The sequence below is a fragment of the Schistosoma haematobium genome, chromosome 7, assembly GCF_000699445.3.
Source record: "Schistosoma haematobium chromosome 7, whole genome shotgun sequence".
NCBI lineage: Eukaryota > Metazoa > Platyhelminthes > Trematoda > Strigeidida > Schistosomatidae > Schistosoma > Schistosoma haematobium.
Genome location: NC_067202.1, coordinates 13,825,451 through 13,841,524, shown reverse-complemented (window position 1 = coordinate 13,841,524; position 16,074 = coordinate 13,825,451). Strand labels below are relative to the sequence as shown.

General features: G+C 35.6%; 1 protein-coding gene across 1 annotated transcript in view; it reads right to left on the bottom strand.

The window, feature by feature from the left end:
- Positions 1–16,074, bottom strand: part of MS3_00009649 (uncharacterized protein) — a 107,066-nt gene that overhangs the window by 40,390 nt on the left and 50,602 nt on the right. Inside the window, exon 5 of the mRNA XM_051218046.1 lies at positions 14,987–15,131. Within this exon, the coding sequence (XP_051064477.1) occupies positions 14,987–15,131 (145 nt within the window). The remainder of the gene's footprint in view (positions 1–14,986; positions 15,132–16,074) is intronic.

The following is a 16,074-nucleotide window of genomic DNA, read 5'->3' as shown; positions in this document are numbered from 1 at the left end:
GTAGCTCAGATGGATGATTTTGATGGAGTTTTGTTCTCTGAGCTGGATGGTTTGATTTCTACTTTTAGTTCGTGTTGATGACGTCATTCATAAGAACGATGAACGCTCGATGACCAAACCATTTAGTTAAAATGCCAAAACACCATTTAGTCAAATGGATGAGTGAATTTCATGCCGAAATCCAAGACCTGGTATCTTATGTTCGATTGGTTCGTCCAGAAATTATAGTCTTATCGTTACTATCAGAGCACAGATATACCTTTATTAATGATTAGATCAAACATACCCTTTCATTGTCATGGTTGTTGTTGTTGTTATCCACCATTAATTATCCACTTATGATTTATTAAACCTATGGGGGAAACCAAACTGGTGACAAAAATGATGTATCAGAATAGAAATTAGAGAAACGGCAACTTCCAGAAGCATTTTATTTATTATTATTATTATCATATATCCCCCTTGAATGATTACTGAACTATTGAATTATTATGTTTGTGTACTCCGTTTATTATTTTTGATTTATTTTCAATGGATAATTCACAGAATGTTCTATTCATAGTCACTTTTGGCTTGTTTGTGCATAATTGTGATATTTTATTTTATAGTGTGATGTTGGTCAAGTATGTGTTTGAAATAAAACACAGTAGAAGTCTGCTGTTGACTTCTCTTCGAACTGATAGTAGGTTATAATGGAGAGTTGGAGATAGACGAGCTAATATAACCTTATAGTGATAGATAATTGGTTGTGTATGTTAGAACGTCCAATAGGTCTAGTGTAGAATTGTAAATTATGGATGGAATGGTAGACATGGTAATATAATAAATGTGATAATTAGTATTTTGATTTCTGAACTTAGCATGTGTTATCAATCATTGTGCTAAATCCGTATTAAATGCGTTCCATGAAATGATTTTCACCTCAACAGAGTTAATACGGAGTGGGTCGAAATAGTACTATTGAGCAGATCAGAGTTTGATGGTAATCAATCTTTTCTTATCAATGTTCACAATCTTCGATAATGTATACATTTTTTATTTATTAAAGACCGAACTGTCATGAACGTGCCACGAATCCCTGGTTCGATGAAATTCTGTTACTTGAAGTGAGGCTTTAACCTATGAATATGACTATGAAACATTAATTATTCGGTGACACCATAATTTATGGAGGACGTTTGAGCGAAGCTAGACTAGCCTTGAGAGTATCCACCTATTAACTAGGATCAAATAAGTGTTATAAACCAGTGTGAGTAATTAGAATTACGATTTACAGTTGATGGTTAGGGCTACGAATTAGGTTTAGGGTTTTCATCATGAATTGACATCAGCTATAACGCCGAAATAGTATGTAACCAAATATATGAATGAATTTCGCGCCGAAATCCAAGACTCGTTAGCTTATATCAGATTTTTTCGCCCATGAATTATAGTCTAGCCAAGTATCTCAAAAATATCCTTTAACAGTTCACGTGATTGGATAGTATATGTCCAACAGTAATAATCTTTATCTTGTTAGTGAAATTTCATCTGATTGTCTTTGATAGTTCAAATTTGTTACGCTTCATTTGAATGATCACATTGTGGATAAACTGAGTTTAGTCAGCTCTTTGAATACTTTATAATCACTGATTAATTTATCTAGCCCAGTGCTGTACCCGACTAGTATCATTTCGAACAGTTTATTGCTAATGATTGACATTGGTATAGTCGTAGTGTCAGCTTTTATGTTAAGCCCATATATCTTATTTCTAGCTTTCGGACAGCTCATTCTATTCATTCTACTTGAATCACATCCTAACCTTGTTATTTATTCGCTTATCAATCTTGACTGTTTTATATGAGCGCATAGGTGTGTGTACACATCTTATCCCATTACTCATCACATGTCTGTAACTTACTTTTGTGTAACTATAAATATTGATTAACGCTTGGTTAAATGAGAGTTGGCTTACCCGCAATCTCCACAGCGCGTCGTTTTGCTTCGTTCTATCCCATTCGCTTTATATACAAAACATATGTATTCACAAGACCGTTCTCGTTATTTGACTTATTTAATTCCGTTATTGACTAACGCGATTTAAGTCGATGACTATATACGAGGATAGACGATAACAAACATTCATACGATCTAATTGAAGTCAGATCTCGGGCGACTAAAATGGACAGCCCTTTCGACAACATCGTTCGATCTAAATGACGATTAAATAACGGGCCTCCACAAAAGTGGTGAGCCCGCCGACGACGAACGCAACGCAGCAAGCCACGTCGATGAAGGAACTTCTGCACTCTATACTTTCGACGAGCAAATTCAGCGAAGCCAGCCCAATCTCCAATCCGACGCAATCAGCAAAGCCTGTGCACCATGGTATGGACATGCTCAAGTCGTATTATCTTATCGTTACTTTGTCATCATGTCAACTATTCTCATTAATCCATTCATCGGATTGTTACATTACGATTCAAATGATCATTATATGCTTATTATTACATTATTGTCAATATCATGACCGAATGTGGAATTATTAATCTTATTCGTGCTGTCATTAAATTGTGACATTTTTACAATCATATCACTCACCGAACAAATTATCATTTTATGAACACTCCACGTTATGACATTCGAAAGTTAGAATAAGCTACATGGACTTAACATAATAACCGACACTACATATTGTCTAAAACTCTAGGAAAATAATAGGATTCTATTAGTTTTCACATGTATTTAGCTGATATAGATTAACAACATTAGAATTTTAACTGTTTCCAAATAAAAATTTGTAATGATTTGAGGTAAGACAGGTTCTATTATGGAGATGATCGAGGCTTAGATTTGAGCTCTAGACAAAATTCAGTAATTATCACATAAAGAGTCGTTTGTCCAATATGTTTATCACAAGGTATTATGTAATCACTAAAACCAGTGATAATTGATATTTTTCCAGACTGTTCTAAGGTTTGTCATGATACCGTTAAATATTTTTGTGGCCTGTGGATCTGACTCCTATTTAGATCGTATGGATGTTTGCTATCGCCTATTCCCATATATAATCGTCGACTTAAATCACATTAGCCAATAACGGAATTAAATAAGTCAAATAACGAGAATGGGATTTTGAATACATATATTTTGTATATGAGGTGAATGGAATAGCAGGAAGAGAAGCGATGCAGAGTGGAGATGGCTGGTAAGCCAACTCATTTTTAGTCAGGCTTTAATCAATATTTATAGGCAGACAAAAATAAGCTACAGACATGGGATGGGAAGTGTACACACATATACGCTCATATAAAACCAATGGAGACTGGTAAGCGAATAACTAACAAGGTCAACATATGACTCAAGTAGAGTGAATAGATTGGTTTGTCCAAAAACTAGAATAAGATATATTATGATATTGTTTAACTTGAATCTTCCCATTGATGTTTTAGGACTGAAATTGATCAGTCTCTTATTGGCATATGTGTATACTGTGCGTATGCCTCGATATTGCCTTAATTTACAAGCATTATAAGCAAAGATGGATAGTGGCTAGCAGTGGAATCCAGGACGCGCGTTTCGTCCTGTTTGAGACTCGTCAGCTGGATGTACCTGCATCTCAGAGTTGATGTTCACTCTGGGCTAAAAATAATGACTGGCCCTACAATATAAATGTAGCACACAGCGATTTCCATACGAAGTGAATGATTGTAATTAGTTCTAAGGATAAAAGTAGTCAAGATATTTATATCAGTAGATTATTTCGTGCAATGAATCACTGTAAACCTGAATAGTTTAGGACTGGAGAAATAGGATATATTGTACATATATTATTTTATTGTCTGTCATTGTTATATCTGAAACAATGCTTAATTGACTTGGGCTTGAATACGAAAACTCTGAATTCGACTACACGTTCTAAGAACACAAAGACGGGTGATATGGGTTTGTTTGACCCCAGAAATCAATCAAAATAATGTATGAATATATTAATTATTACATGATTTATTTTTAGTCGGATTCATATAAATAGTTTGAAACTGAATAGTATTTAACATTAAATAATCGATAGCTTAGTGTGTTAACACATATCTACCATATTATGTAATTAAGTATCTGTAACCAACAGATATAACTAAGAAACTGTTATGTGATGACGTAATAGCGTCTGCTGGGATCACCACGTAAGTAATAGTGAGGTTAGACGCAGGGTATTAGGGAATGATGGTAAATCAGTTGATAAGGTTGTGAATCTTCATCGACTGAGATGGTTGGGCCACGTGTTACGTATACCTGAACATCGATTACCACGACGCGCAATGATCACTAGTGTTGGAGACGGTTGAAAGAATGTTCGGGGTGGCCAAACCAAAACGTGCCATCAGTCCTTGAATTCACTAACTTTTAGTTTGAGCCATGTTGTTAGATGCAGACTACTTGGTTGTGGTCTGCGTGACTATCGTAACCAATGGTTGGAGACTCTTGGTGACATGGCTCAGAATCGACCACAATGGCGTCGGTGTATACACTCTCTATCTTCCTTTAAACTAAGAGATTAAAATCACTTAATATCTTTCTTTCTACGAACTAATTCTTTCTTCCTGTACTACATCCTTATATGCAATCTTTCATATATTACCAGCATTGAATTAACTACCTTTATGAATCCGGTGTTCATCTTGTTGTGCTAATGTGGTGAGGTATGGCAACTTGGACCGATGCACATATGTCCCTGGTCCTACGCTGTAGCTGACTGACTGTCAAAGTATGATTACTTGTCATAGATCATTGGAAAAAAAATCGAATCCACATACAAAGCCACAATTCCCCGAATACATTGAAGATCATATTATACTTGGCGAGTAGGTATTTTGACAACTAAGTATACTTTAGAAGCCTGTAATAAATTACTTAGTACATTTAATCCGTTCGATAAATTTGGACGGTGTAATAAGAAGGCAAAGATTATCTTATAATGAAGCCTACAACATTCTCGCTATAAAAAACCCTGTGTACATCACCCTACCATTCAGAGGAGAGTCGAATAGCTTTGTGTTAAAACTAAGGTTCAACTCAGTTGTTAACAAAATGTACTACACAGCAAGGATCACTATCACTGAAAAAAATAGGGTCCATGCTTCACCATGGGAACGATTGCGTCACATCCAACTGTGTTTATCAATCTACATGTGTGTCGCCACATAAACATAAGGAGTAATCATGATTTGAAAGTTAGGGCGTCTGAACAAGTACCAAAATGGTTGCAATGACCCAATAAGAGTTGGTGATAAACATCCACCGGCCTCTATTGCTTAACACTTAGTTGAAACAGGTCATGAGGTTGACCTTAAGACGTTTGTTATTTGCACAAAATTGTTCGAAGGGCATATACTAAAGTTTACTGAAGCCCTAGTTATACGAAAATATAAACTCCATTCATGTATTCAAAAGCAGTTTATTCTCAGAGTAAACCTAAACCGGTGATGCGCTAATATCCAGCGTTTTGAGTCCCTCCTTGTTTTCAACATCATTTTCTTTATTTTCCCTTACCTTGCAATTGTCCAGTTTTTTATACACATACATTTCTTAACAAGTATATGTGTAATCAGATTGTTCGAAATATATTGCGCTAATATATCACATGGTTCTGATAATCTTCGTCTTCTTGTTACATTATCCAGACTAAGTACATTGTCAATATGATTATTAAGTCTATAAGCTATCCTGCTTCGCCTAAAATAGATTGATTAGTAGCAAGATAACTCCTGCTATTCATCATACATTCTTAAACTTCATGAGTCTAGAAACCATACACTACTTTAAATAACTGGATAGGGATGCTGAATACGAAGAGAGAAAGGCGGTTCACATGGAATGGTACATTTGAGTGATGCGTACATCACAAATTCACACTACTGAATTTAAGTGCCTATTACAAACTTTGATTACAGTGAAGTAATCCCCTATATGGCAACCATCATATACAACGACGAAAAATCAAATTCAGACCGACTACACTGCAATCAACTAACGTTCGAAGTAGAATTAAAAAACTATCAGCAATACAGTACATTTACTCCTACATCAAACGTAGTGTGCTTTTAAGTTAATGTGTCTTACACTGAATAACCAAAATCATTTTGAGATAGCTTCAATTGTACCTTAATTTTATTTCTAGAACTTTATACTGAATGGTTACTTGAATTTCATTCACAGTTCTAGGAAGATGATGAAAACAAACAAATAGGATCCACGTCGGGACGGATGTACTTTTACTGTTATATTCTCTTTGTATAGGATTTTCAAAAATATACATTCCTACTAAAGCTCTATCTGTATACTCATACCCATCCCCAGTGAGCATTTGATCTCATTGATAGAAATCTGTGATAATACTTGACATTTTGAGACATGCCACTCAATTATTCTAAACTCAGAGGGTTGTTGAGTAAACTCAATTAGTGAGCTATACTACTTTAAACGACCATGATCAGTGGTCTTCTTAAAGGAAATATCTATTTTCATTTCAACTATATGAGTATCAATCTACTTTTGAAGATTACTCTCACAATTAATCATTTCTACAATCCGATGAGGAGCTGATTTGAATAGGGAATATTTTAAATACTATAAAAAAGGTAACCAACTAAATGAAATGACCAAGGATCTCAGGATATCCACTTTGCCTATGTCACATTTAAAAATCATGATACCAGTGAAATTAATGAGGAAATCAAAATATCTGTCTATTTGTTAAGAGTCACAAGCATGGAACTTGTATTTAGTTGTATAGTTAAAAATATTGTCTAGAGTTGAGAACCAAAATTATTCGTGTTGTATCAGTACAACCATTAGAGCACTGATCGTATCTAGTTATGGATAATCACAAATAGACAGTCGGCATAATGTCAAGGCATAGCTATTAAACGACTAAAGCTAGCAGGACGTAAAATCTACAGTAGTAACACGGAGCCATAGTGGTAATTCGTAATCTCTGACTATGGACTTGATTTGTTCAGAAACTGGTACACCTAACAAGATGAGATTTTCAAGATATTAAGGTTTATAGAACTAAGATGTGGCTATGGACTGTTTTCAGTGTTGCAGGTGATGCCTAGTAGGACTTAGATGATAGGACTTTTCATACATCCAGTATTTTTTGTTTTGTAGCTACCGTCATACAAGCAAGAGACTTAAACGTAGAAAATTCTACCATAGATACATAGGAGTTTAGAAGCTGAATGATGGTAATGTAGGAAAGCCTGTGAAATATTTTTTGAGTCATTATTAGGGCACTGATATACAGTAGCACCCTGGTCAGTATCATCGTATGCTCTAACAAAATGTCTAACAATATCAGTACGCAGTAGTGCTCACATGGTCTTGGATATTAAGGGCTTCGCAACCAAATGCTGAACAAAAGACTATTTTCTCACACTAGTAATAATTTTCTGCCTCTGACTTCACTTTGAATTGTATTTGCAGTGATTCATTTGCCATATACAAGTCGATATATTTGGCTTTGCGTCAATCTGTTGATATTTGGCTACCCAAACAGAAGTATGGAGAGAGTGGTTCGAAAGTCCAACCTACCAGTTGATAGTTAAAGGTTTAAATCACTACGCTGTCGCTCACTTCTATACGATAGAATATTTAAGTAAGAATATGTCCCACAAATACCTGTAAAGTTGGAGCTTAAAACATTAGAGTAAAGATGAGAAATAAATAATGTGACGTAAAAGTCACAGGACATAAATGGGATAATAACCAGTCGGTATTCAGATAGAAGATGTAGTGGGCGTGAAGACAAGCAAGACATTTAAATTCCTGCTCTTGAATTGTTTTGAAATAATTATTATAATATGGGATTGGGTTGAATAGTTAAAAACCGTGTTATGCTAGGAACTAGATTAAGATATAAGTATGTCAGTCAGCTACTATCAACTTAGGGCATGGAGTAAACATATGTCGGTCCATATCAAAGTGATAAACTTACCCCAACAATACGAGACTTCATTCATAGAGATGACCTGTACCCATTGGTCAGGTAACAATTGGAATTAAGATTAATAATATGCACGAATACGCAATTTTAAGTAGTTCTCACATATACTAAACATACATTTACATGCAGGTTACAAATTAATCTCTTGTTTATTAACTAACAACTTGCTTGATGAACAGTGATCTAAGAGTTGTGTGTAACATAAAGAACTCACACTTTTTCAACAGTAAATACAGTAAGACTAAATCTCTCGAGAAATAGAAACCTTGGAACCATTGGTAATCATTGCAGCTACTTAACTTTTGTCTACTTAAATGATAGGACGTCCTAAAACTAATGATTTTTCGGCAGCGATTGAATGAAACTGTTAGTACTTTCCAAGAAATGTTGGGGTAAAGCAGAGAGCAATTGGCATTTTTATAACTTAGTACCCTTAAAGAAGTCTTATAAAAAAGCTGTCTCTAAGTACCCCCGAGTCATTTACATTATGTACTGCAAAAAATATGACAAATGTTGTCTACAGTCATTTCAAGACGAACATGCATATGTCAAAAAAGTTTATGAGATAGTTATTTTAAATGCGTAAATGATGAATACAGTTTGCGACAAACAGTGTTTGAAAGCAAAATAATCTATGGAGGAAACTTGATTACAGTAAATCAACCAATTATTCAAGGTATAAATGAATGCAAACTATAAGCAAGTTATGAGCGTTAATCGTTTAATATCAGGGTATACCACGATGTAACTCATGGGAATTCTGTAAAGGTGATTTGGGATTTTTATTTTCACTGTTTACTACCTGGAATGATGAACCCAAAATTTTTGTATTGGGAGATTTTGAATAGTTCGAGGATTTAACGTAAGAGGTGTTTTCTGACTCACTGCTAGCTAAAGAATAGTCAGCACTAGAATTTGATGGATTTATAAGTACATCCATATTGAACATTTTATTGTTACTTGCCTGATCTGCATCACCAGCAGCCCCCCGGTGGGCGTCGAAACAAAACTTGGGATATCTAGCAATGACGAACATTCTGTTTAACACAACTTGAATGAATGCACAGGCATGGAAGACAGTTTTATGGTCAGAGTCCGAATCAAACTTGTACTCAAGAGTAGTGAAATTTACACACAAGTCAACTACATAGTTATTTTTTGAACGACCAGAACATATTACCGGCAAAGGAGACGATGGCAAGAAAACTGTATCGAAAACAGTTGACAAATATGTGAATTTCATAACATTTTTGTCAGATTTTTTAATGACTGAATCTAATTTTCCGGAAAAATCGCCGTGGCTTGAAGTCAGATTTACAAAGACTGCAGAAGTTTTTATTTGCTTTTTATTTGGAAGATAAGTGGTATTCATACAGAGTTGAGCTGCCTTAGTATTGTCAGATGTCAACAAAATAGGTTGATATAAATCTGGAGAAAGATTATTCTGACCAGAAACCTGGGGCTGTAAAATACCACAACAGACACAAGGATCACTTACACGGCCACATGTACAGGAAAAAGTCGGACTTTGAAACAATGTTTCAACAGCAAACTCTTCAGAGAGGATAGCAGCAACATAGCCATTATGACGCAATAAGTTCGATATATAGGCTTCATTTTCGTTAAATTCTGTTGGGATATATACAAACGTGTTGATGGTGCTTGAACTGTTTTCCGGTCGATACAGTTGAATACGGTGCTGATGAATACGAGAAGCACGGTCGTCTGTAAGTATGTAATCTGGTATCGGATGGTCGTAAATAATAGGGGTTAATCCTAAGCGGCTCCAAAATAATAGATATAATGTGACACAAGCCGCCAGGAGAAAGATGAGACACTTTTTTTGCATGGAAAAAGACTTTATAATCATCTTTTATGAACTGTATTGCGAATACACCGACACCAACATTATCGTTTTAGCCCAAAAGCAATTGTCCGCGTGACCTTCAAATCTTGTCGATTTGAAAACTTCAATGAACATAAGTCTTTCTCAATATTCACTATGTATATACTAAAACAATATAGGTCGATTGAATTTCTAGCACTAACTCTTCAATGTTGACAAGAGACTCTGGACATTTCAGCTGCCTTCAGTGAGGTCCGTACAGCCGCTATAAGGCAATAAGTAGTTTGTATAATCGGTAGCTTCATTTTTGAACTAGTGTCCAGCGTCTTTGCTATAAGCTTGTATGAGCCAATCATTTTTTGGCACATGCTTTGTACAACCCCGAGGACTCAGTTATTTGAGATCGTTTTGTCTATATTTATCTCCCTTTCTCCTAGTGTCTATCGCTGGACGTCAGGGTTCCATGGTCAGTGACTATCGTGGCACCGTGTGGATTATGTTGAGTCAAATTATTACAATTCACGGAGCTGACGATCCAAAACTTATCGTATGATTTGGAGAATTGCAATAAAGGTCGACAAAAATCAGTGATACGGATAATATCTATGTGTTAACCCATTGGTAGGCGATCCTGAAGGGTTTTCGCGAGAATTATAACAAGTTTACGACGTGTTTAGGTTATTGTGATAGTGAGAACTAGTTGTGTGACTTAAAGAAGAACGACATAGCTCTTCTAATCGATATTAACGACTGTTGTTTTGCAGGACTGAAATGTTTAATGTACCTGCGTTTTTTCCCCCTTTATGTCATGTTTCAAGAAATGGAGGAGTGATTGCAAAGGAAATAGACTTTCAGCTTCTTCATTTGTAACTATGTCGTCATTAAGTGTCATGTTGTCAGTTAGGAGTTTAGTTTTTCATCTCCAGTTCGTTTCCGCTGTGATGTGACACCTCTTTGAAACTTCTATGCGACCATTATGTCTTTCAATAGATCTTCAACTTGGTATTGCTGGGCTGAATTACGGCTGTTTCGAAAGATTGCTAATAAGTGTGAGAAAAATAAGAGGTTCTGGAGCGAAGAGTACAGATGGAAAAGTATGGGGCACCCAGGCGGTTGTTGAAAATTTAAACCTCAATTTGAAGTTGGACTACTGCGGTTAAAATAATTGCCAGAAAATATGATCACGGCGTGCAGATTTTCGGGGATTAGTGGTCGCTCATGAGTGTTCATTGACCATGTGGTTGCAGCATAGCAGGATATATTTGGAAAGCACAGTAAACAGAATGCCTTTTCGGATGCATGTTTAAAGTATTGGGAGTGGACCTTGGAAACGAAACGAGATGGGGAAATCTGTGATAACAATACGACATATTATAGTGTATAGTGGTCCTCCTGAAGTTGAAAGCTGATGGAAGTCGGTTTGTAGTATGATCACATCCCAGATTGGCTTGTACGATTACTGCGTGTTGCAGAAGTTTTGATGGCATAGAAGTGATCACTTTTTTGCTTACGAAAGACCACTTGTTGTGGTTTAAAAGCAACCCTTTGTACCTTATTTATCTACTTTAATGTCTAGATTTCACATTATTGTATTTTCCTAATTTTTTGTTAGTTGTGATTATCTTATTCAGTTATTTATTCATGTAGTTTGACATTAATGTGGATCAGGAATAAATCGAGTATATCTCCATTCAACACGTCTTCTCTCTCGTAAGTGCACTTCTCACCTGTTTGTGTTAAGACCTTTTAGTGTTCATTTAAACTCACTCATTACTATCCCCAAGGTTAAACTAGTTAACCTATCGCGTCAAGACCTTAAAGTTGATCGAGACAACTTCCTCCAAGTATGTTAGTTATAAACGGATCAAGGACGTAACACCACCCCTTAGCTTCCTACCCTATAGGGCAGGGAATAAATAAATAATAACGTTTAGTAACAATATGAGCACACTTGGAAGTTCATTTGATCAAGAAAGTACCGAGTGAGGTTCACCTTAAACACAACACCAACAGTACATTTATTTCATATTCGACACCAATGGAGCCTTTGTATGTTACCAATGAAATTAAATGAATCGATCTACTAGTCATCTTCACGTATGGGTCGCATTTCGTTTTTTTTCAGTATGGAACCTAAACCGTTTATCATTTTCAGCAAGTTTTTCTCGGCTATCACAGGATGACTAAAGTACTAAACTGTGAATTACACTGTTTGTCGCTTATTTCTGTAAGGGACTGAGTGATTGATCATATTTGGAGAAGGTTCATGGTACTAGAGGGTGGAGTACGTATGAGGTGAAAATCGACAAAGAAAATCACAAGATTACTCTGCTTCAATCAGTAATGACAACAGGCTCTATTATTTTACATTGCCTCCATCACTTCCATCCATAGTAAGTTTATGCTCTATATAAGTAGTCCACTTACACCTGCCAAGGCGACAGCGAACATATGAGTAACATCTCAAACCTCAAGGTACTGACACAAAAGATGTAGGTTTAAAGTGCCATCCAGAAATAACATAAGCTATGGAGTTATCGACATCAGTGCTCAGCAGATAGTTAGAAAGATTTATGTAGGTAATAATCGCTTAACAAAACCGTTTATTGTCTTCAACGATCGCGATAGAAGGGGTAGCAAGGAAGGTAGTTTGGCACTTAGATGTCTACAGTTAAGCGAGACGAGACAGCTTTAGTAGTAGCCTACCATATGGAACTAATAAAATAACTTTCCTTAGAATATACTGATGTAAAATGATTGTCATCCATTTAATAGTAGGCCAACACAAAACTGTCGTTACAATTTGAAAATGTTTGGATTCTGGGGGTTCGTAGAAAGAAAGTTGATTTCCGTTAATCCTCGTATGAAATCTTAGTATAATTTTTGAACGAGTTTCTGTTCCGTGAAAAATGAAACTTATAAAGGATTAATTTTTTACTGTTTGATAAGATAACCTCAAAAGACAACTTAAATTTGATACATTTTAATACTGTTTTACACCCAATCGTGCTAAAACTTTGCGGCAGTAAGATAAACGAGAACTTACACACTATCAGAATTTAGCCATCGTTCTTTCCTTATCTGTTGTTTTTGGATATAATGTACCGTTTTGTTCTACAAAAAGAACACGACCATTGACGAAACCAAAATAATACTAAGGAAGATCCTGAAAGTATAAACTCAAGTTCTTCTAGGTTAGGAGGCGGTGGATACTTGAGTCAGATGATGTTCGGCTGTCAGTGAGATATGGTCGTTGTGTTAGCTACTGAAGCTAATCTAACAACAGATCAATCTGAAGACCATCCGTCTATAAAGGCTGACATGTTGAAATGAAATTTGTCACAAGGGGAAACTCTGTATATGAGGGAGGGACGGAAACGTAGTATGTATCAACGGCAATTTAATTCACCTAGTGTCTACGTACTGAACGAACCTACAAAAACCAACTATATAGGTAAAATTCCTTGGAAGGTTTCATACCAAGACTGATCGGCTGTCCAATGCTTCTAGGTTCTCAATGGTGATCTATTATTGATCGATTCATGATCTCAATCAAAATACGGATGGTGATTGAAACTGGAAAGAAACTTGTATAATGACAGATTGAAATCGATACGGTCTTAAATGCCCGTGTGAATTTCTTCCAAATCATATACTGTGAGACCTGCCTTAGTAAATAAGACGCGCAAATAACATAAGTATCCAATTTTTCCTCTCATGGTGAGATACAATTTCGATAGGCTCAACTTGTAGCGGTAAATCAATCTCAAAAACTAATAGTTCTGTTAGTCTTCGAAATAGATGCTGACCTCATTGGTTTTAGTGGACGCATCTAGCTGAAGGTGCTCGGTCACACATCCTCACCAGATCACAAATAGGTACGCCGTACTACACATTCCTTACAACCGCTAGTCAGCTTACACCAAACGCTTCTCGACACATCGACAGCTTATCTTTGAACCTCAATATTTCTGACTTTTGATTTGACTGGTTTGGTATACTTCTTTCATAAGGGTGTTACGTGTAAAGGCGACGTCAAACTCTGAATACCTATGGCGTCTTTAAACTAAAATGGAGATTTTGCTACATTTTTTTGTGTTCAACCAGTGAGTTGAATACTGACTGAGACGGTAACCCATTACCCTTCTGTACAAAGCCTCTAAAAATTTCAACTTTTCTGAACCGTTCGTCATTATTAGATGCTGGACAATGTGAAAACAATCAACTTCAATTCGTAAAAAATTATTATGATGAATATTGAATTGCTTGTTCGGAGTAGTAAACTAATCAGTAACATACAGATTTGTACATGGTAGGCAGTTTCAAGAAGAGGCTCGCAAAACATGTATGTATTCATGGATTACTGCCCTTTGCTCGGAATAATAGTTTATTGTAGATACTAGGAAAGATGGTCTTGCGCTTATCGACCCTTCCTCTACTGTCTCATAATTTATCTCTCATTATCATTATTATCATAATTACTACCGTTACGAACTTATCTTACCATAGTTTACCTCGTATCATATACATTGATTTTCTGTTATGCAGCAATCCATGAATTAATTTTAATTAGTTAGATAATTTGATTATACTGGATCATTTCATTTTCTCTCCTTTTGATTTCGATTTTATAATTCTCAGATTTTACTCAACTATCCGACGACCCTCGTAACATGACAGCTGAAAGTCCCAGTAACCCCCACTTCCCCTGCCTAAGATCATTTGCTTTTGTTCAAGATATGCTATCCCTTAAGTAACTGCCGAATTCACTAGGACTAGTATGTTCGTGTGTGTGAACCATTCTGATTGAACGCTACCAAGTACCAAGAACATTGTCTTAGCACACCGATATAAGCCCAAATAAACCATTTATTTTATTCTAGCTCATTAGAAAGTTATTTGAGATTGAAACTTACGAAAGTTTATCCAAACTTAATCAAATTTCTAGGTACATTTCTATCTATTCACTTGAAATATTGAACAAATTCATGGAACTGCTGTAACTCAAGACTGATATTGCAATTTCCTTTTAGTTCATGTACAAAAGATGTAATAATGTAAGCTAGAATGAAGAAATAATGTCGATAGTAATAATAAGAAGATGAAGATAATTGTAAAGTTAAATAATTAAAATTTAACAAATTTACACACTTACATTTACTGTTAACTTTGTATCATCTTTGAATTGATTAATATCAATGAATTCGACAAAGATGTATGAAATAGACCATGCACATGCTTTAATCATAAGGGCTACGAACAAATGTGAATGAATTGTATTACGCATACATTTTAAAGACCTGTAATATAAGTATAACAGAAGGAGGACTGAGAAGCATGATTATTTGATATAATTAACTTGGTCGAAAAACGGTCCATTTCTTAATAAAAACTGAATATAATTAAAGTATCAGAATAACGTTGTCAAGATTACGAATTCATCAAAGTTGGGTAGTTACTGAAAACCCGGAAGATTATTTCGTCCTATCCTAGTGTGGGATTCCTCACCAGTGTGTATTTTTAATCTTGTTACCGGGGATCAAATTCAAGAATATCGGTCTCAACTGTGTACGCTTAACCTTTCGATCACTCAGTCAACATCTAAGGGTGTAACACTCTAATTCTAGTCAATCCCTTACTATCATCGTTGTCTTCTGTGAGTTCTTTCTTCACAGTTGATATAGTTGAAATTTCGATTAGTGTGATTAGTGCGGATATACAAAATTCACATGACAACATACTCAGACCAAACATGTGACATCTAAATTTATTAACTCACTTCTATTGGTTAACTTATGTGGTTAGTTTTGGTAAATCTTTATCGATTTATCTGCCTATCTGTTAATCTTTCTAGTAATCTTATTTTATCATTCGACTAACTTATAACTATTCAAGGCACGTTGAGTAATTGACAGTCTGGACATTTTAGATGTATTTCACAACTGTACGGATTTAACATGTCTAAAGCAATACTGAATTTAGTTCACTGCATTATAGCTTGTGAGGACGGCCCCAGGGTGAACTCAGGGAAGCTGTAAGAAGCTTAGAAAGAGCCGAAGACATTCTGTCCAATCATCTTTTGGAAGAACATACCAGAATATCAACGTGTAGCTTACCTATTGGACGAATTCTAAAAACCACTGCATGCGCATTGGATGACTATAATGATGATTTCATCTTTACTAAAAACTATAAATACGTGAGAGCATTGTTCTATATTTAACACTGTTTGGAATAACATTC